General features: G+C 46.8%; 1 protein-coding gene across 1 annotated transcript in view; it reads left to right on the forward strand.

Moving 5' to 3' along the window:
- Positions 1-19878, forward strand: part of Nedd4 (NEDD4 E3 ubiquitin protein ligase) — a 59854-nt gene that overhangs the window by 34024 nt on the left and 5952 nt on the right. Inside the window, exons 8-20 of the mRNA XM_051140445.1 lie at positions 1505-1570; positions 2429-2548; positions 7489-7569; positions 7811-7865; positions 7957-8015; positions 8989-9054; positions 12214-12443; positions 13803-13924; positions 14025-14095; positions 16206-16301; positions 16585-16658; positions 16984-17044; positions 19378-19437. Coding sequence (XP_050996402.1) covers positions 1505-1570; positions 2429-2548; positions 7489-7569; positions 7811-7865; positions 7957-8015; positions 8989-9054; positions 12214-12443; positions 13803-13924; positions 14025-14095; positions 16206-16301; positions 16585-16658; positions 16984-17044; positions 19378-19437 — 1161 coding nt within the window. The remainder of the gene's footprint in view (positions 1-1504; positions 1571-2428; positions 2549-7488; positions 7570-7810; positions 7866-7956; positions 8016-8988; positions 9055-12213; positions 12444-13802; positions 13925-14024; positions 14096-16205; positions 16302-16584; positions 16659-16983; positions 17045-19377; positions 19438-19878) is intronic.

Raw genomic sequence — 19878 nt, forward strand, 5'->3', positions numbered from 1 at the left:
GTATACTTAAATACTTTAAAATTTTTTATAGAAAATTTCTTTTTAAGGATGTATATGTCTGTATGTATCTGCATATGGGTTTGTGCACATGAGTGTAGTAAGTACCCCTGGAGGCCCGAAAGGCAAGAGCACCGGCTCCCTTGACATTGCAGCTGCAGGTAGTTGTGAGCCACATGGTGGGTGCTGGGTTCCAAAGTCTGGTTCTCTGGAAGAGCAGCAAGCACTCTTAACTGCTGAGCCACCTCTCCAACCCCTGCACGTGATTTTAAATGGTGTGTGTGTGTGTCTGTGCGTGTGTCTGTGTGTGTGTGTGTGTGTGTGTGTGTGTGTGTGTGTGTGTCTGTGCGTGTGTCTGTGTCTGTGCTGTTTCGTGTCTGTGGGTTGGTTGGTTTGGGGCATGAGGATCACACTCAGCCATATGCGTCTTCCTTTGAACCACCTGCTCCTTCCCTTGATTACCTTTTTTTTTTTTTAAGATTTATTTATTCATTATATATACAGTGTTCTTCTGCCTGCAGGCCGGAAGAGGGCACCAGATCTCATTATAGATGGTTGTGAGCCACCATGTGGTTGCTGGGAATTCAACTCAGGACCTCTGGAAGAGCAGCCAGTGTGAGCCATGTCTCCAGCCCCCTTTTAGATATTTGGACTATTGCCATGAATATCAGTGTACTTCTCTTAAGATGACCAAAAACATTCTTCAGGCTCTGGCATGGCCCTTGTACAAGTTGTCCTGAAAGTGTCCACCATTTTCATGCTGTGGTGGACTTAGGTTGTTTAAGCATCTGTGTTACCATAAATAATTTTGGATATTCTGACTTCATGTGTGTGTATTTGTGTTTTGATGTCATTAAGTAACAAAAATAAGAAATTTCAGTTAGTGGTGAGAACTTACTTATCAAGGGGAAGGGAGAATATGGGATTTCCAGGAAATAAGTCACTGGAGTGGAATGCCCAGCACGGCCTAGGAGGTGGGAAGTGACTGAGATGAGGAAGGGGCAGGCCCCGGAGCGGAAGCACTGTGTTTGCTGCTGTACATCTCAGTGGTAGCTGTAATTCTGTTGACGGCTTCAGCTGGAGAGCGAGCCTATAGCCGACAGTCTGGACATACAGAAATAATGCTTGAAGCAGGAAGCCCTTGTAACTGCTGCAGTAATTAAGGAGACAAGTGGTGAAGGTTTTGATTTGGGTCAAGCAAGAAGAGCCATGTTTGAACTCTCAGGAAAGGTGAATGGATTTGAACACTTGCCAGGACACACTGGTGAGGACGATAGGATGAGTTAAGAGTGGGTGTGCACGGGAATATCCAAGTCCAGTTGTACATAGCACAGGGACCAGAAGGTGCAGGGAACCGGCCCTTTCTGGGGGTGGAGAGAGGAGAGAGAAAGCACCCCGTGGGTCTTTCCACATCCTCCCCGGCAGTGTTCTGCTCCATCGCCCCTGCCCTGACTACCTTGCCTGCTCTGAGGGAAGGCTTAAAAATGTTCTTTCTTTCTTCTTCAAGAATCATTCCAGCAGAGGAGGCAGCTTGCAAGCCTGTATCTTCGAGGAACAGCCTGCACTTCCTGTGGTGAGTTTTCTCCTTCCTCTCAGCCAGGAATGAAAGAGGTCAAACTCTGCCCTTTTCTGGTTATTGTGTGTCACTGTATTGAGTGTGAGTGACTGGCCAGTGGGGAGCTAAGGAGACACAGGGCACAACCTCAGAGAACTGTCTGCTGCTGATAGCAGGTGGCATGTGGCTTCTCAGCTGTGTCTCTGTGCTGGTCAGAGGTGATGGACTACTGCTACCCCACATCTCCTGGTGTCTTGTCTGGCCTCCTCTATTAGAGCAGAGTGTGTGTAAACAGAAGCAAAACCTCACCGTGCGGCCCTGGCTGCCCTGAATCTCACTGCGTAGACCAGGCTGGCCTTAGGCTCACAGAGATCCAGCTGCCTCTGCCTCCCAACACCGACATGTGGTTTCTGAGGTTTGTGCGCCTTCCTTTAGACCTCAGCTCACTTCCCTAGAAGCAGTGGCCTAGGAGTCGTTGTCTTTCAAAAGCCTCACCTTACCATCAGCAAAGGGGGCCAGTGTTGACGACAATCTCATCAGTGTGTGTGTGTGTGTGTGTGTGTGTGTGTGTGTGTGTGTGTGTGTCCAATTATGTCTCCTAGTGTTGACGTGTTTTATTGTGTCATTGTCTGGTCTCTTCACAAGTGAATTTATATATATATTTGAGTGAATAATTGAGAGCAATAAGTGAATTTATAAGTGATTTAAAATGAGGTTCATTGTTCTAAATTTAAAATGGATCCTCTTCCTGTTTTCTGTTCTGGTGAGTAGTTTTAGTTCAAAAAAATTTCAGGGCACTGGCAGTGAAGAAAGGCCAAGGGCTTCTGTCAGGACTTCTGCTGGTTAACATGGAGGTTCTTTTGTTGTGCACGTTAGCTTTTGCCTACATCATCTGGGTTGCCACCAGGCTGGGAAGAGAAACAGGATGAAAGAGGACGATCCTACTATGTAGACCACAACTCTAAAACAACCACATGGGCCAAGCCCACCGTGCAGGTACTCTGCCCTCTTAGCACCTCTCCTCACAGCCTTCCCTGGTAAGCTCAGACCTCACACTTGTGTCTTCTGTTTGTTCTGCCGTCTCCTGTGCACCTCCGATGCGCACGGATCACCACTTGTTATGACATGAAGTAAATCTAGTCAGGACTAGACCAGAGCAATAATCTGGTCCTTTGGGTGCCTGTACCTTCAATGATTGCGCTGTTTGTTTTGGCGTGTGTGCATGCGCGTGCGCGCGCGCTCATGAGAAAGCAAGTGCGTGTGCAGGCCTAGAGTTGACACCATGTGTATTCCTCAGTTGCTGTTCATGTCATTTATTGAGTCAGGGTCTTTAGCTGAATTTGGCGTTTTGTGTGGGGCCTGGCCTCTATCCCTCAGATAGTGGGATTGTCAGCTGGCCACCATGCCCATCTGGCTTTTTACATGTGCTATGGATCTGACTGTGGTCTTCACACTAGTGGCACACACTTTGCCCACTGGGTCATCTCCCTGGGCCCTTGTTCAGATACTTGACTAAGAGGTGATCTTGGTGATTGGTATCTGTGAAAGAAGTTTATAATTGTGTATAATTACGGGGCTGGAGAGATGGCTCAATGGTTTAGAGCGCTTGCTGCTCTTGCAGAGGACCCAGGTTCAATACCCAGCACCCACATGACGCCTCACGATCATCTCTAACTCCAGAAGATCCCGATTCTTTCCCAGCCCTCATGGGCACTGTGCATATTTGGTGTGTGTCCATACATACAGGCAAAACACTTGTACAGATAAAATGTAAATGTGTTTGTGTGTGTGTGCATGTGTGTTGTGTGTGTGTGTGTATACATATACTTGTTTGTTTTTTCAAGACAGGGTCTCTCTATGTAACAGCCCTGCTGTCCTGGACTCACTTTGTAGACCAGTCTGCTCTTGAACTCACAGAGATCTGCCTTTGTCTCCTAAGTGCTGGAACTAAAGGCGGGTGCCACCTCGCCTGGCTTAAAATAAATAATTCTTTTGTTTTTCCCCAAGACAGGGTTTCTTTATGTAGCCTTCGTTGTCCTGGACTCACTTTGTAGACCAGGCTGGCCTCAAACTCACAATGATCTACCTGCCTCTGCCTCCCAAGTGCTGGGGTTAAAGGTGTGCACCACCACTGCCTGGCGTAATAAATAATTCTTAAAAGAAGTTTATAATTGTGATGTCATACTTGTAGCAGACAGATAACATGTTATTTTATCTTACCAACATTTCTTATCACTGAATTTTTTTATATTTATTTATGGAGGGAGGACACCACAGAGCGTGTGTGTGTGTGTGTGTGTGTGTGTGTGTGTGTGTGTGTGTGTGTGTGTGTGTGTGTACACAACTTATAGGAGTCTGCCCTCTCTGTCTGCCATGTGGGTTCTGGGGAATCAAAGGTCCTCGGGCTTAGCAGCAAGCACCATTACCTGCTCAGCTGTCTCACTGGTCCCAAGGCTGCTTCTGTGCTGGTGTTGTTCCCACTGTGACTCTTAAAGGGCAAAACTAGCTTTCTGCTCTAGGCACTTGTACCTGCCTTACAGCTCGCCTTCACAGCATACAGTAATTACCAGTCATCTTACTGTGGGTTAAGTAGCTGAGAACATTGCTAAAAATTAGTTAACTAGATTATTATGGAAACAAAATTTGATATAAACTTTATTTAAAATTCAGGAATAAAGATTAAAATGTTGGTGATTTGGGCTTGGAGAGGTGGCACAGTGAAGATTTCAGAGCACTTGCTGCGCTTGCCGAGGACTCACGTTCAGTTTCAGCAGCCATGTCAGGGCCTCGCCGTCATCTGTCACCCAGCTCTAGGGAGTCTGACACCTCTGCCCTGCACTCATTTCCATATGGTTGCACATGCGTGTGCGTGCACACACACCTTTACATAATAAAAATTAATCTTTAAGCCAGGCGTGGTGGTGCACGCCTTTAATCCCAGCACTTGGGAGGCAGAGGCAGGCGGATCGCTGTGAGTTTGAGGCCAGCCTGGTCTACAAAGCGAGTTCAGGACAGCCAAGGCTACACAGAGAGACCCTGTCTCAAAAAACCAAAAAAGAAAGAAAGAAAAGAAGAATTAGCCTCAAATGTTTAGGACTGGTTTACAAGTATACCTTCTCTTTACAAGTTAAGCTAGCTACTTTAATTATATCATTTATTTGTGAGTTCTCGGTAGTTTTATAGTATGACTTAATTAATACGCCAGGCCACAGTGGAGAGCAGTCAGCAGCCATCAAGCCAGAGTCCCGCAGGCCTTCAGCCACAGCTCCCCACCAGGGACCCCGCTCAACAGGCCAACCCGCCATCTTACACTGAGCAAGCATTCCTTCCTAAAGGTTGGGAAGTTCGCCATGCACCAAACAGGAGGCCTTTCTTTATTGACCACAACACCACAACCCACAGCACCTGGGTAACTTCCACGCTCCTCACTTTGAATTTATAGCGGCAATTGCCTCTGTATCTACTCCCGTGTGTCAGTACAGTCGGCCTTTCCTAGTAGGAAGTGAGCTACATCTAGAAGTCTTTTGTGTTGTCCCTGTTGTCTGAGGATGGGTCTGATGTGGCCCAGGCTGGCCGAGCTGTACAGCTATAGAACTTGAACTCCTGGTTCTCCGCCTCCACCTCTTTTTTTTTTTTTTTAAAGATTGACTTATTTATTTTTCTTCTCTCTGCACTGAGGTTTTGCCTGCACGCATGTCTGTGTGAGGGCTTCACATCACTTGAAGCTGGATTACAGACCGGTGCGAGCTGCCGTGTGGGTGCTGGGGATTGAACTCGGGGCCTGTGGTAGAGCAGCCACTGCTCTTACTCACCCAGGCCAGCGCTTCCCAGCTGAGCCACACCCCAGCTCCAGGGACTCTTAATAGTATTTGTATTCAAAATCCATTTATGCTTCTTTTTGAGGTTATATTAGATGTTATGAAGGTGTGCATATTTATTTCCTGTGTCCAGTTTTTGGCTCACTAGGCATAAGGGCTTAGAAAGATTTTTAGTAATAATCCTCTACCTTTCTATGAGACTTTCTATTTTCAAAGCACTTTCAAGATCTCATTTATTAATACTACCAGAAAGATTTTATGCAGCGAGGCAGGACAGATAGTTTTGTTGTTGTTGTCATTGTTGTTATTAGAATTTACTTACATTATTTTATGTGTGTGTGTATGCCTACATGCATGCCTGTGCACCAGTGGAAGCCAAAAGAGGGTGTCAGATCCCCAGGAGTTAGAATTACAGATGGTTGTGAGCCACTACATGGGTGCTGGGAGCCAAACCCTGGTCCTCTGAAAGAACATCTGAGTCCTGATACTTTTAGATTAAAATTTAAAGTTGTTTGCTGTTTAGCTCATCACCAACAAAAGAGTTCTTAAAATTTGTAACACTTGCGACTTAATAAGTATTTTTCAGTTTTTCAAGACAGGGTTCTGTGTAGCCTTGGCTGTCTTGGACTCCCTTTGTGGACCAGGCTGGCCTCGAACTCACATCACCTGCCTCTGCCTCCCGAGTGCTGGGATTAAAGGTGTACGCTACCACACCCGGCTTAATAACTACCTTAAAAGGTCAACATAGTTTAAACAAATCTAAAGGAGTTTAATAACTTGACTAATATAGTAATTATGCACTAATTAACCCAAATAAATTGCACTTTGTTCTCTTTTCTTTTTAGGATACCCGCCTGCCAGATAGATAGATAGATAGATAGATAGATAGATAGATAGATAGATGCACAAACCGATGCCACAACATGTGGGTCCTATTTATGTACTCATGCATGTGTGCAGTATGTATGTGGCGGCTAAAGGGGAACTTGTAGGAGGCTGTTCTCTCCTTATACCATCTGGGTCCCAGGTGTTAAACAGGGACAGGTTGTCAGGCCTGGCATCAGGCACCTTAGCACCGCTGAGCCATCTCACCTGCCCAGATGTGGTCCACTCTAATGCCGCCATCTTACACCAGTTTGCGTGCAGAGAAAAACTTGATATACTTCAGGTCCCAACAGATTTGGTAGAATGTTGTCAGCAGGTTCCCAGGAGGGTGGCGTAGTTCTCAGAGGAAGACATGTGTGCTGATCCCACTAGGAAGTTACCTGATTCCCCCATCAGAAGGATGATTTTTTTTTTTTTTTAGTAGTGTCTTCTAGAAGGAGGAGTTAAATAAATAGAAGCACTCGTGAGGCTGTGGTAGGAGGAGCAGGGCTCCAGTGCCAGCCTGGGTCCTGTGAGCTCCCATCTCAAAAAGCATGAGTGAAATATAAGAGTATTTTATTTATTTCACTATTTTTCCATTTTCATGTATATGCTTTGTGTGTGTGTGCGCATTGATGTGTGTGAAGCATGCATGTGTGTGTTCATGCTGCATGTGTGTATGTATCTGTGTGTGTATGTGTGCGCACGTGTGTGTGTGTGTCCATACTGCATGTGTGCATGGGCTGCATTTGTGTGTCTGTGTGTGTGTGTGTGCGTGTGTGTGAGTATGCATGTGGAGGCTGAGGTTGATGCCAGAAATCATCTTCCATTGCTCTTCTAGTAATTCAGAAAAACAGGCTCTGTCACGCAAGCCCGCAGCTTGTCTGCGCAGCTGGCCTCCCTCGCCATCCTGCCGGTGGGGTCCCTCCCCACCATCCACGCCTCCCTCGCCATCCTGCCAATGGGGCCCTCCCCACCATCCACGCCTCCCTCGCCATCCTGCCGGTGGGGTCCCTCCCCACCATCCATGCCTAGAGTTACAGCAGGTCACGGTGCCTGACTGACATGTGCATGGGTTCTAAGAATCCAAACCCCATTCCTCTCTCTTCATGGCAAAAGCTTTAACCACTGAGCTGTCGATAACTCCAAAGAGTATTTTAAATATCCATCAACATTACAAAACAACTGCAGCACAGTGACTACCATTATTTTAAAGTATGTGTGTTGTTTTATTTATGACTGAACCAAATAAAGGAAGATCCAAGATCGAAAACCCCCGCTCAAATGAAAGCAAAGACACCCGTCGACTCGTCCAATGACCTGGGGCCTTTACCTGTAAGTGTTGCTGAGCTCACTTGACTGATTCAGGCATTTTGTACCTCGGAACATAGGAGTTACTTAACAGCTATAGCGAGCGTGGTCATTTAACTATTGGTGCCATCTGTTAAAAATGATATGTGCAGATTAAGCATACAGACAATGCCGAAGGGGTTTTTGGTTTGGGTTTTGTTTTCTAAAATTCCTTGTACATCTATGACCTGGTACTAAAATACTTGCAATGAATGTTTCATTACAGCCAGGATGGGAGGAAAGAACTCACACAGACGGGAGAGTCTTCTACATAAATCACAGTATGTGCCTCGTGGCTTTTCTATTGCAGCTGTTTGTAGTTCTCAGTTGTGGACTGAGGAAGAGAACTAACTCTTATCTTTTCCCTCTCAGACATAAAAAAGACGCAGTGGGAAGATCCTCGAATGCAGAACGTGGCGACAGCTGGACCAGTGAGTGTCCCCGAGTCCTGGTGCTCTAGGTCAAAGGTGGCCTCCTCCTAACCGTGCCTACTCTTTTCTCCGAAAAGATAGCGTGAAGCCATTTTTACTCTGTGCGGCAAGCTTGGACGGTGAGGCGCCGTCCGGCTGGGGCAATAGGCTGCTCAGCCCAGCAGTCTAAAGCCGAGCGGCAAACCAGAGAGGAGCCAGCCTGTGACAGGAGAATGACCAGCTCCCTGTAATCTCCAGGATCACATCTTGAACTAGATTTTTAATCAGAACTGTTTCAAAAGCTCCTGTCTTAGATTAGTGTCTAGTATCTTGGTGTATACTTTTAAAAAAAAATAATAAGTAAGAAACAGGACTCCTGGGGGTTGAAGGAGAAAGTGCATTTTTCAAATTGTTCCTTTCATAGAGAAGCATGTTCAAAACCTTTTCAGATGCCGGGCGTGGTGGCGCACGCCTGTAATCCCAGCACTTGAGAGGCAGAGGAACATTGTCTTTTTTTAAAAAAAAAAAAAAAAAAGCCTTTTCAGAAGTAGAGGTTTCTGTTTCTAAATTTTCTCTACTTGCAAGACTTATTTTGCCTTTAGCATGTCACATTCTAAGCATATTGCATGAGCTGGGACTGGTGGCACATGCTGTTGCTCCCAGCACTCAGAAGGCAGAGGTCGGTGAGGTGAGTCTGTGCATACAAGGCCAGCCTGGAGTACAGCCAGTCATACATAGAAAAATGGTCTTTTTAAAAAGGGGGCACAGGGGATGCGTGATGAAAACTACAGCCACAGGGACTGCTGAGTGCAGTTTTATCTTAAAGAGAAAAATGTTTTAAGTTTTCTGTTCACTTTTCTTCGAATATAATTTTAATTTCCAAATAATATTTCTTTTTATATATTTTCATAAAATGTCCATGGGGAGCTTATAATACTGTTTAGAATAAAAACAACCTAAAATTTCTTTGTTTTCCCAAAATTTTCAACAAAAGGCAGTGCCCTACTCCAGGGATTACAAGAGAAAGTACGAGTTCTTCCGAAGAAAGCTGAAGAAGCAGGTTTGTGACCTACATCATACTAGTTACTCGGAGGGAGGAGGGAGGGGAGGGGGAGAGGGAGGGGAGGGGGAGAGGGAGGGAGGGAGGGGAGGGGGAGGGGGAGAGGGAGGGAGGGAGAGAGAGAGAATGTGTGTTAAAGAAGTTTTTAAGGGCCGGGCGTGGTAGCACTCGGGAGGCAGAGGCAGGTGGATCGCTGTGAGTTCGAGGCCAGCCTGGTCTACAAAGTGAGTCCAGGACAGCCAAGGCTACACAGAGAAACCCTGTCTCGAAAAACCAAAAAAAAAAAAGTTTTTAAATTATTTTAAAGATGCATTTATTTTATTCAGTGAGTATAAGTGCTTTGCAGCTTGCATGCATACACGCAACATGGAGGCCTGGTCTGGTGCCAGTGGAGGCTGGAAGAGATCACTGGATCTCTGGAAATGGAGCTAAGGAGCTGCCCTGTGGGCTGGAACCATGCCCTTAGCCACTGAGCCATCTCTCCAGCCCATGGCTTTGAAAAGATTATTATTCATAAAGGCTGAACATGATAGTGTACACTTTTAATCCCAGCACTCAGGAGGCAGAGGCAGGCAGATATCTGTGAGTTCAAGGATACATAGTGAGACTTTGTCTCAGAAAAACAAAACAACTGAATTTTTAATTGCGTGTGTGAGTGCAGTTGCCTGTGGAGACCCGTGGACCTGGGGTTACAGGTGGTTGTGAGCCGCCCAGTGTGCGTACTGTGAGCCGAGCACCATGTGTCCTTAACTGCTGAGCTGTCTCTCCAGTCCTAGGATGTGTATATTTTAGATAACATAATAGAGAAAAGCTTCATGAGACACTTGCTTAAGTCTCTTCCCTCTTGGGGCTTGGTCTTTGTCCTCAGGAGATTTTCACCTTGTGTTTGTGTTGGAGACTCTGGATTCCTTTACTATGTTAAATGATAATACTCATCCATTTTCTTCAGCTTTAAACACATTTCTACATAAGTTAAAAATTAACAGTGAACAGGACTGCAAATAGATGGCATTGTTACTTATTTCCTTCTGTTTGCCAGATACATTCATTACACCACTTTCAATCACATTTTAAATGTCTTCCTCATGCTCTGGTCCCTTCCTCCTTTCCCTGCAGTTTAGGACCATGGCCACTAAGTGGCAGTGTTGGGTTGTGCTTTCTTGAGTTCCAAGCTGGTGAGGTTTCCAAGCGATTCAAAATGGTGGGTTGGATACCAGAGTTTTTCATTCACACATTTAACAAAATGAGGTGCTAACTTTTTTTTTTGGGTGTAAATACTATTTTCCCCAGAAATTTTTAAATAGAAAATGCCTTTTAAATTCTCCTGAACTCGGTGATATCCTTAAAGGATAGTTTTGTGTCTGAATTACTCTGGAAATTGTTTTAAGCATCCTGACTTTAAAGTGTTTGATGGGGTGATGAGTAGATAGTCCAGAGCTTGCTGGGCACTCAGGAGGCAGAAGCAGGTGGGTTTGGGGCCAGCCTGGTCTACGTAGAGAGTTCCAGAATAGGAAGGGCTACAGAGAGGAATTCTGCCTCAAAAAAGCAAAACGAAACAACTTTTAAAAGATGGGAGCTTGGACTTAGAGGTGCACACCTTTACTGTTAGCACTTGGGAAGCAGAGGCAGGCAGATTCCTGTGAGCTGGAAGCCAGCCTTGCCTGCATAGAGAACGCTGGGCTGGCCATGGTACATATTAAAAACACACCTCAAAAGGAGAAAAAAAAAAGTTAAAAATATGATAGAGAGCAATTGAGGAATTAACCTCTGCCCTGTGTACACACACACACACACACTCAAATATTTTAGATAAAAATAAATATGTCATTGGAATTTTGGAACATTCTGGCCTGGAACCCATAATGGGGCCCAGGGCAGCCCTGACTCATGGCGGTCTTCCTGCCTTTGGTTAGCCAAGAGCTCAGATAGCTGTTCATGAGCGGCTTCTGTAAGCTCGGACTTGACAGTATCTGCACTTACCTCCCCCAACCCCACCCTGTACTGTCCAGTCCTTAAAGCAGCCACATCTCACCCCACTATGGGACCTAGCCCAGAGCAAGGCACTTACCTGTACCATTTGCCTGGTAATTAGGCTTTTTGTTTTGTTTTTCGAGACTAGGTCTCTCTGCGTAGCATTGGCTGTCCTGGACTCACTCTGTAGACCAGGCTAGCCTCGAACTCACAGCGATCGCCAGCCTCTGCCTCCCAAATGCTGGGATTAAAGGCGTGCGCCACTACACCTGGCCCGGTAATTAGTTTTTAATAGCCAATTTTTTCTAGTCCTACCATTATTTAACTTGCTGAGCAGCGGGGGAAACCTGCATGGTGCTTGCCTGACTTCTGTGGGCTGATGCTTGTGTTAAGTCCCATGGGGCGTTCTGTCATCCCTCGGATTCATAGCAGATCACCACACTCTCTTGATCTGACAGAAGACTGAAATTTCTCTTCTAACAGCTGTAAAGGGAGAGGATGCTCAGACACATTTTATAGTAGTGACAGTTGGCTCTGAGGCATAGTGATCTGCATTTATCTCCAAAGCACAGGACACAAGAGAGAGAGGCTGGGGGCCAGACTTCTCAGCTTCTGTTGTCTCTAGTTTCTTCATGTTAAAACAGAGGCAGCGGCTTACTGTAGTGTTGTTATGAACAAATGAGCCCACCAACTGCAGAGGACAGGGCCAAGGACAGACAGGTAGCGAGTAGCCTGCAGTAGGTAGAACATTGATTGCAGAGTGGCCAAACCTGTCTGTAACTTAATATGGCGCACACTACTGGCAAAATGCATCTAGGGTTATTCTTATCACCTATAGCTCCTTTAGACATAAAAATCAGAAATGATTAGGGGGAAATGCTTATGTTCTGTCCCCATAGAAGAATGTTAAGGCCATATGTCCAAACTGGGTGTGGGAATGCACACCTGTAAGCCCAGAACTAGGGCGGGTGCTGAGAACAGATCCTGAGTTCTAGGCTAGCTTGGGCTACATAGCAAGTGCATGGCCGTCCTGGGTGGCAGAAGTGGACCCTGTTTCTTGAAGCAGGGAGGGGAAAGAAAGAAAAGTCAGTACGCCCATGTGGGTTCTTCCTGGTGGGTTGGCTTAAAGGCAAAGGACTGTGGCAAACATCGGGCTGAGTTAAGCCATGCCTCTCTCCCTGTCTGCAGAATGACATTCCAAACAAATTTGAAATGAAACTTCGCCGCGCGAACATCCTGGAGGATTCGTACCGGAGAATTATGGGTGTGAAGAGAGCGGACTTCCTCAAGGCTCGCCTCTGGATTGAGTTTGATGGGGAAAAGGGGCTTGACTATGGAGGTGTTGCCCGAGAGTGGTTCTTCCTCATTTCAAAGGAAATGTTCAATCCTTATTACGGGCTGTTTGAATATTCTGCTACGTAAGTCCTTCCTTTTCACCGGGTCTCACTGTGTTGCCCAGGCTAGCCTCGAATGGACCTAAGCAACCCTCCTGCCTCAGCCTCCTGGTTAGCTAAGAGTATAGCCCCAGGCCACCATGCCTGGCGTGTGTCCTTTAAATGGCCGTGTACAGAAGGTGGGGAAAAAAATTACAATCTCCAAAACTAGGCTGCATGTTAGAAAGCATGGGCTAACTGATTATGTCACACAGTGATTATAACTGATGTTTCAGAAATGACTTTGTAAAAATTGTGTCGTATAACAGGAAAGTTACCGTGTTAACTTTGTGTGTGTGGATTGCACAGCACAGTCAGACCCTCTTCCGCAGAGCTCCCAGCCCAGCCCTCTGTAAGCACGCATTTGGCTGGCGTTTCAAGTACATTCTGCATTGATGACCTCTGTACCTTTCCTATCCTCCTGAAATAAGTCTGCATTTGTTAAATGCTTTCCCCTCCAGCTCCTGTCAGCCACCAGTCTGCTATTCCATAGTTACATTAGACACGTGATGATGCCATGTAGCGTTTGTTTGGCCTCAGTGTGTGGATTATTTCACTTAGAATACGCCAAGTGACATTGCCTTGGGAAACATGAACAAACCTCGTTCGCCCAGAACAGAGAGCAGAGCAAGTTAGGTTTCTGCCAGAGCCCAACGTGGCAAACCAATGGGCTTACGTGAATTACTTTCAGAAGTGTGGGTGACTCAAAGGCAGATGGGTAAGAGAAAGCCCTCCATAGCATGAGTGAGGGCCCACAAAGGTTATGTCCCTGGAGTTCCTTGCATGACGTCAGGTAGCTCAGTTGGTCATCCTCTCCTCTCCCTACAGTTGTAATGTCTATAGATTTTGGCATGCATGCAGTACTGTCACAGGCCAGAAGAAAGCACAGCTCCCTGGAGCTGGGGTTACAGGTGGTTGTGAGCTGCCATGTGGGTGCTGGGAATTCAACCCATTTTTTGTCTTTTACAAAAGCAGCAGTTGCTCTTCAACACTAGTCTGTCTCTCCAACCCCACTTCCTGAGTCTTACAAGCCCCTCCCTCCTTCCAGGAGGAAGTATTTGAATTCAGTTCAGAGGAAATTGCTGTACAACAGCCTGTTTTCAAAGTCCAGCTATGTTGTACCAACTGACAGGGTTTTCTCTTTGTCCTTTGTACATACAAATGGATAGGTTTTATCTCTCCACTTTACTATCCTTTGGGGTTATTTCCGCCTTTTGACAGATCCAGTGGTTTTAATAGAGGAAATCAACAGAAGGGGATAACTTTTCATAATTGTTTGCCTAGATAAAGTTTTTTTTCTATGAAACATTGAAAGGATGACATAAGTGTGGTTTGTCTTCACAGGGATAATTACACCCTCCAGATAAATCCAAATTCAGGCCTGTGTAACGAAGATCACCTCTCGTACTTCAAGTTCATTGGCCGCGTGGCTGGGATGGCCGTTTATCATGGCAAGCTGTTGGATGGTTAGCATCGAGAAGCAAACTTTTGTTTAATATGAGGTTGTTGGGGTTTTTTTTTAATTATTATTAATAATCATCTCAAATATATTTCGTTTCTTACAAGGGTTTTTCATCCGCCCCTTCTACAAGATGATGCTCCAGAAGCTGATCACGCTGCATGACATGGAGTCTGTGGTAGGTCTCTCGACCGCTAGGAGAAGTGGGGCTTGGTGGCGGTGTGCACGCTGTACCAACAAGCTACGCACACAGCCCAGATAATTTGTTTTCAAAACAGAAATCAGTACATTTTAATGTTTTAAGACATAAGTGAGGGCTGAGGAGATGGCCCAGTGGGTAAGAGCATTTGCTGGGCAAGGACAAGGGCCAGAGTCCCCGTCCCCACCTCAGCACTGTGGGAGGCGGAGGCTGGAGGATTCCTGGAGTTGGCTGCCCACAAGCTCAGTTCCAGGGTCAGCCAGAGGCCCTGTCTCAGCGGGATGAAGCGGAGAAGGACAGAGCAGCGCAGCAGACATGTGTACCCGGGGAATGCACACTCCACGCCTACACACACCACACAGTCACACCCAGAAATGCACAAGTGGACGTTTCCCAGCATCTCGTAGACTGGACGGAGCTTTGCGGTGAATACTTGCATATCTATTGCCCGCCTTTTCTGCGATGGGCCTTTTTCCTATCTCATCCCTGTGTCCACCACACACTGACTGTATTCCTACGCCCGTGTCCGTCGGTACATCCTAGCTTTTTCACACACTGCAAATTACACCTTCTGCTGAATTGTCTTATGTTTATCTTTTATACTTACATATTTTTTGTCTGTGTGTGTGAATGGGCACCACATACTGAGGGAGTCGCTTCTCCCGCCGTCCTGTGGATTCCAGGGATTGCAGTCCGCTCTCCGGTGTGGCCACAGGTGCCTTTACCCACCGAGCCATCCCCGTGGACAGCGTTCTGCTAAAGTTGTAAATTTACATATTTGCTTTAACACATTTTTTATTTGGAGGGGGAGCGTGTACCATGGTACACCAGGGAATCAGAGACAGTTTGTAGGGGCCACTTTCTCTCCTTCTGCCATGTGGGTCCCGGCGTTTGACTGCGTCCTCATGCTTGGTGGCAGTGCCCTTTGCCACCGGGGCATCTCGCTAGACCTCTGCCGTACAGTGGTTAGGCATCTGTCAGGCTTTTAAATCATGGCTGATTGTGATGAATGGCGAATGTTTAAGGCCAGCTCTCCAAAGCCAGAGCGTTGTGGGAGGCTGCTGTAAAGAAACAGAAGCCCAAAGGCCCAGTGTCGGGTGTGCTGCCGGTGGCCTGTGCAGCGTGGGTGCACATAAGTCCCAAGGTCAGTTACAAACAGTATGACTGTTTTTTTTTTTTTTAAAGGTTTATTTATTTTTATTTTATGCATCTTAGTGTTTTGTCTGCATGTACAAATGTGCACCATGTGCGTGCCTGGTGCCCTCAGAATGCTGGGTCCCCTGAAACTGGAGTACTGATGGTTGTGAGCCACGGTGCAGGTGCTAGGAATTAAACCTTGGCGTTCTGCAATTAGCAGCTCGACCACTGAGCAGCTCTCCAGGCCCCAGTTGATTCTTGGTTGTGCTTTTTGAAGTTGTTTGCGATAGGTTTTCACGGAGCACAGGCTGTTCTCAAGCGCACTGTGTAGGTGACTTCGGCGCCTCCTGCCTCTGTCTTCTGCATGCTGGGAACACCAGCCACACCCAGTTTAGGCTTTTCTAGGAACCAAACTTGGGGCTTTGCACATGTTAGCAAGTACGCAAGCAGCTCAGCCCCGGCCCCCGCCCCGGCCCCTGCCCTAGAGTGAGTCTTTGGAAACCTTAAGAGCACACAGTCACTGTGTGGGTTACTTAAGATTTTATATTTAATTTGAAGCTTCTGCTTGGGCCAGCAGTGAACTCAGACATTTCACATGCAGTCCACAGCCCTGTTGCTGGGATGGCGGGTGTGTGCCCTGTGCCCAGCTTTTCATATGGACGCTGGGGATCCACACTAGCCTTCACATCTTGGGAAGCAAGCACGGTACAACTGAGCCGTCACCCCAGCCCATCAGAGTGGCCGTCATGGACGGTCAGGTACCAGCCCATCAGTGTAGCCATCATGGACGGTCAGCTATCTTTGTTTATACAGATTTTTTTTTCCCTTAGGGGTATGACTCAATGTTAGAGCACTTGCCTAGAATGTACGAGGTCCTGAGTTTAATTCCAGCACTGTAAAGTTAATTAGCTAATTAATTCATTTATTAATTCAAGTGAAATTTCCCTTCTAGGATAGTGAATATTACAGTTCTCTGCGCTGGATTCTTGAAAATGACCCGACAGAGCTGGACCTCAGATTTATTATAGACGAGGAACTTTTTGGACAGGTCTGTGGACTTTCAGATACTACATTATTTGCAAAACTGATGCTATCACCTAAATGGGAGCTTCTGTGCACTTATTTTCTGGAAGCAAAAGCTGTCTCTCTCAGGCAGCAGTTCCACCTGCACTGACCTTTGACTGATTCTGTATTTATTTTAGTAGAAGTAATATTTAAGTTTTCTTTTGAGTTGATTTAATTTAAAACACCAGGCTTCTGGTGTGACCCATATGTACACACACACACACCTCCATTTTCCTTACTAAAATAACATGTCCTTTTTAATTTAGACACATCAACATGAACTGAAAACTGGTGGGTCGGAGATTGTTGTCACCAATAAAAACAAAAAGGAGTATATTTAGTGAGTACTTTATTTCTAAGTATTGTCCTAGAAAGAATCCTGTGCTGCTTTTTCCTCCTCCTCCTCCTCTTCCTCCTCCTCCTCCTCCTCTTCTTCTTCTTCTTCTTTTTATTTTGTTTGAGATTTGCTTGCTTTTTCTTCCCCCATGCCAGAATCTCGGTCTTCTTAGGAAAACACACTTTCGTTCTCCCCACTTCTGTTCAGCATTTGCCGTGGGCCCAGCAAGTCTGTCTGTTCTTCCTAAGTGGAAGAAACATACCCTAAAATTGTTTCTTGATTTGTGTGTGGGAAAAAAATGTTTTGTTTTACTTTTTTCTCCTTTCAGCCTTGTGATACAGTGGAGATTTGTGAACCGAATCCAGAAGCAAATGGCTGCTTTTAAAGAGGTACACTGTGTTCTTTCCCTTGCCTTCCCATAACTGCAAAGGACCCCCCTTAACTTTCAAGTGCTGGGCCTTAGTGCGTCTGAGAGAGATAAGATGTGGCCGGCTCTATAAAGTATGTCTTTAGTTAAATTTTATGTTTTTAAAATAATATGCACATGCACGCAAGGGCCAGTAAAGTGTCCCCTGGAGCTGGAGTCACAGGCAGTTGTGAGCCACCTAACACGGTGGTAGGAGACAAACTCGGGTCCTCTGCATGAGCAGGATGTACTCTTAACCTCTGAGCCATCTCCATAGCCCCTTAAGCATATATTTATATTAACACAGTTTTACTGGAGGAGTGCTCACTCTGCGCAACAAACACCGTGGAGGCTGGGGAGGTACTGAGCCACCAGGGTGCTTGCTATTCAAGTGTGAGGACCAAGGGTTCTAATCCCAGAACCCACGTAAATGCCGGGAGGGTATGGCAGCCCACCTGTAATTCCAGCTTTGGAAGGTAGAAACTGGGGACCATCTAGACTGGTCGTATTAGTGAGCCCTAGGCTTGGTTGTGAGCCCTTCACTTAGTGAATAAAATGGAAGAGCAATTGAGGGTGATTCTAGGCATCAGCCTCCAGCCCCAACACACACATAAGTGCCCACACATACTCAGACGTGCATAGGTAGATGCGCCACACGTGAAAATGGCATAAAGTAGACACTGAGCATCCCCTTCAGTGCCTCTTACTGCCCCTCCTCTTCCCTGTTGCCCCACACACTTTAGAAGGCCTCAGCAGAAGAGAACCAATCAGGTCCCACGCACTCACGTTCTTTCTTTATTGGAGACTTCTGCGTGTCCATACAGATGTGCTTCTTTTGACTGCATTTTATTAATAATATAAATGCATAAGTTATTTAGGGTTCCAGTTGGTGGGCATGGGGGTCATTGTCATGTCTAAAGTTGTCCTGCAGCCTTCTGTGAAGTGTGATGTTTTTCACTGATCGGCTCTTGAGCAGTGTGTAGGAGTGTGCAGCGTGCAGGCTGTAGGAGGCAGAAAGACATAGGCTCTGGCCATCACAGCAGCCCTCTGAAGAGTGAGCCAGCTGCAAGCCTGGGTGCTCAGTGAGCTCAGAGGCACAGACCAGAAGAGGAGGGCGCAAGGGAGGAGGGCAGCTGGCATGGAGTCTGGCACTGAGGTCGGCTTGTGTGCTCCCTGGCTGACCAAGCTGCTACACAGAGCCTGCAGGAGAGCCAAGCAGGACTTGTGGGTGAGGCATGAGGCATGGTGAGAGGAAGGAAGGTGGCACTAGAGGCTATTCAACAGTGACGTGTCAGCATCAGTCTACAATCTAGTCATTGAGTCATTCTGGAAATGGTATGGAGTGAATTAGAGGAGGCCTCCACCAGGGCAGCAGAGCTAGGAGAGTCACCAAATCCAAATGAGAAATGGTGAGCGCAGGAGCTAAGACCAAGACAGTGGGAAGTGGGGATGGAGGGGCCAAGGTTGGGATCACTTGCCTCTGCCTGGCTAAGCTGTGGACTGGAGGGACACAGGAAGAGCCATGCCTGTGCAGCTGTGCCAGTGATAACCAACATCTTCAGTCCTCTGAGTGGTCACTGAAAAGGAAATTAGCAAAGAGGAGCAGGCATGCCGGGATCGGAGGCTGAGGTGAGAGGATTACAAGTCCGAGGCCAGGCTGGGCTACATAGAAAGACCCTGTCCAAGAAAAAGGCGGGGAGAGAGAGATGGAGGGAGCATTGTATTAAGAGCAGGCTGGGCTATGGAGGTGGCTCAGTAGGTTAAGGTGTTTGCTGTGAAGACATGGTTTTGAAGCCTGGGCACTTACGGTGACACAGTAGAACGGACTCTGACCTCCACACATGTGCTGGGAGACATTTGTACCCATACATTTCACAGACACACATGCACAAATGTAATGTTTTAGAAGCAGACAAAATCAGATAGAAGTGTGGAGTGTTTTCCTAGAGCTGACCTTGGCTCTGTCCGCAGCAGTGCAGGTGGCAGGGCAGTAGAGGGACAGGGGGAGTGTGAGGGACTGCAATTAGCTTTACACACTGTGTCTACTTGGCTAAGAAAGAAGAGAGAGGCGTTGTTAGGGGAGGTGTGGCTTGGTCAGGGAGCTGAGGAAGCTGCAGTAGGTGATGTGGGGAGGAAGAAGGCTTGAGAAGCAATGGAAGGTTTTAAGGCAGGTGCTCTGAGCACAGAACGGCCATACTGCGATCGCGGTGAAGAGCTGGTGAGTGTGAGTAGAAGTGAGAGTACTTCCCTGTGCCACAAGGTGCTGGAGCAGGAGCTGAGCCTGCTAACCAGCTTGACATATTCCTTTCCTCCTAGGGATTTTTTGAACTGATACCACAGGATCTCATCAAGATATTCGATGAAAATGAGCTAGAGGTAAGAAATATGTTTGTGCATGGCTGGGAATGTAGCTGAGTGGTGAGAGCTCCAGGCCCTGAGTTCAGTCCCCTGTAGCAGCACCAGGGGGCGCGGGGAGGGAAGGGAGAGGAGAGGACACAGCTCAGGTGGTAGAGTCTGTGGAGAGAAAGTGGGCGTTCGGGGGGGCGGGGTGGTGCTTATTAGAGTGTTTGAAGTCCTGGGCACCGGCCTCACACCAGGCGTGGTGGGGCACACATGCTATCAAGCACTTGGGAGGCGAGAAGATCAACGGTTCAATGTCATCTCCATAGCCACATTGTTTGAAGCTAACCTAGGCTACGTGTGACTCTGTCTTTAAAAAGAGAGCTGAGGGGCCAGCAGGATGGCTCAGTGGGAAAAGCATTTACAGCCAAGCCTGACAGCCTGAGTTTGACCCCTGGAATAGAAATGGACTCCCAC

This window comes from Acomys russatus, chromosome 32 (assembly GCF_903995435.1).
Source record: "Acomys russatus chromosome 32, mAcoRus1.1, whole genome shotgun sequence".
NCBI lineage: Eukaryota > Metazoa > Chordata > Mammalia > Rodentia > Muridae > Acomys > Acomys russatus.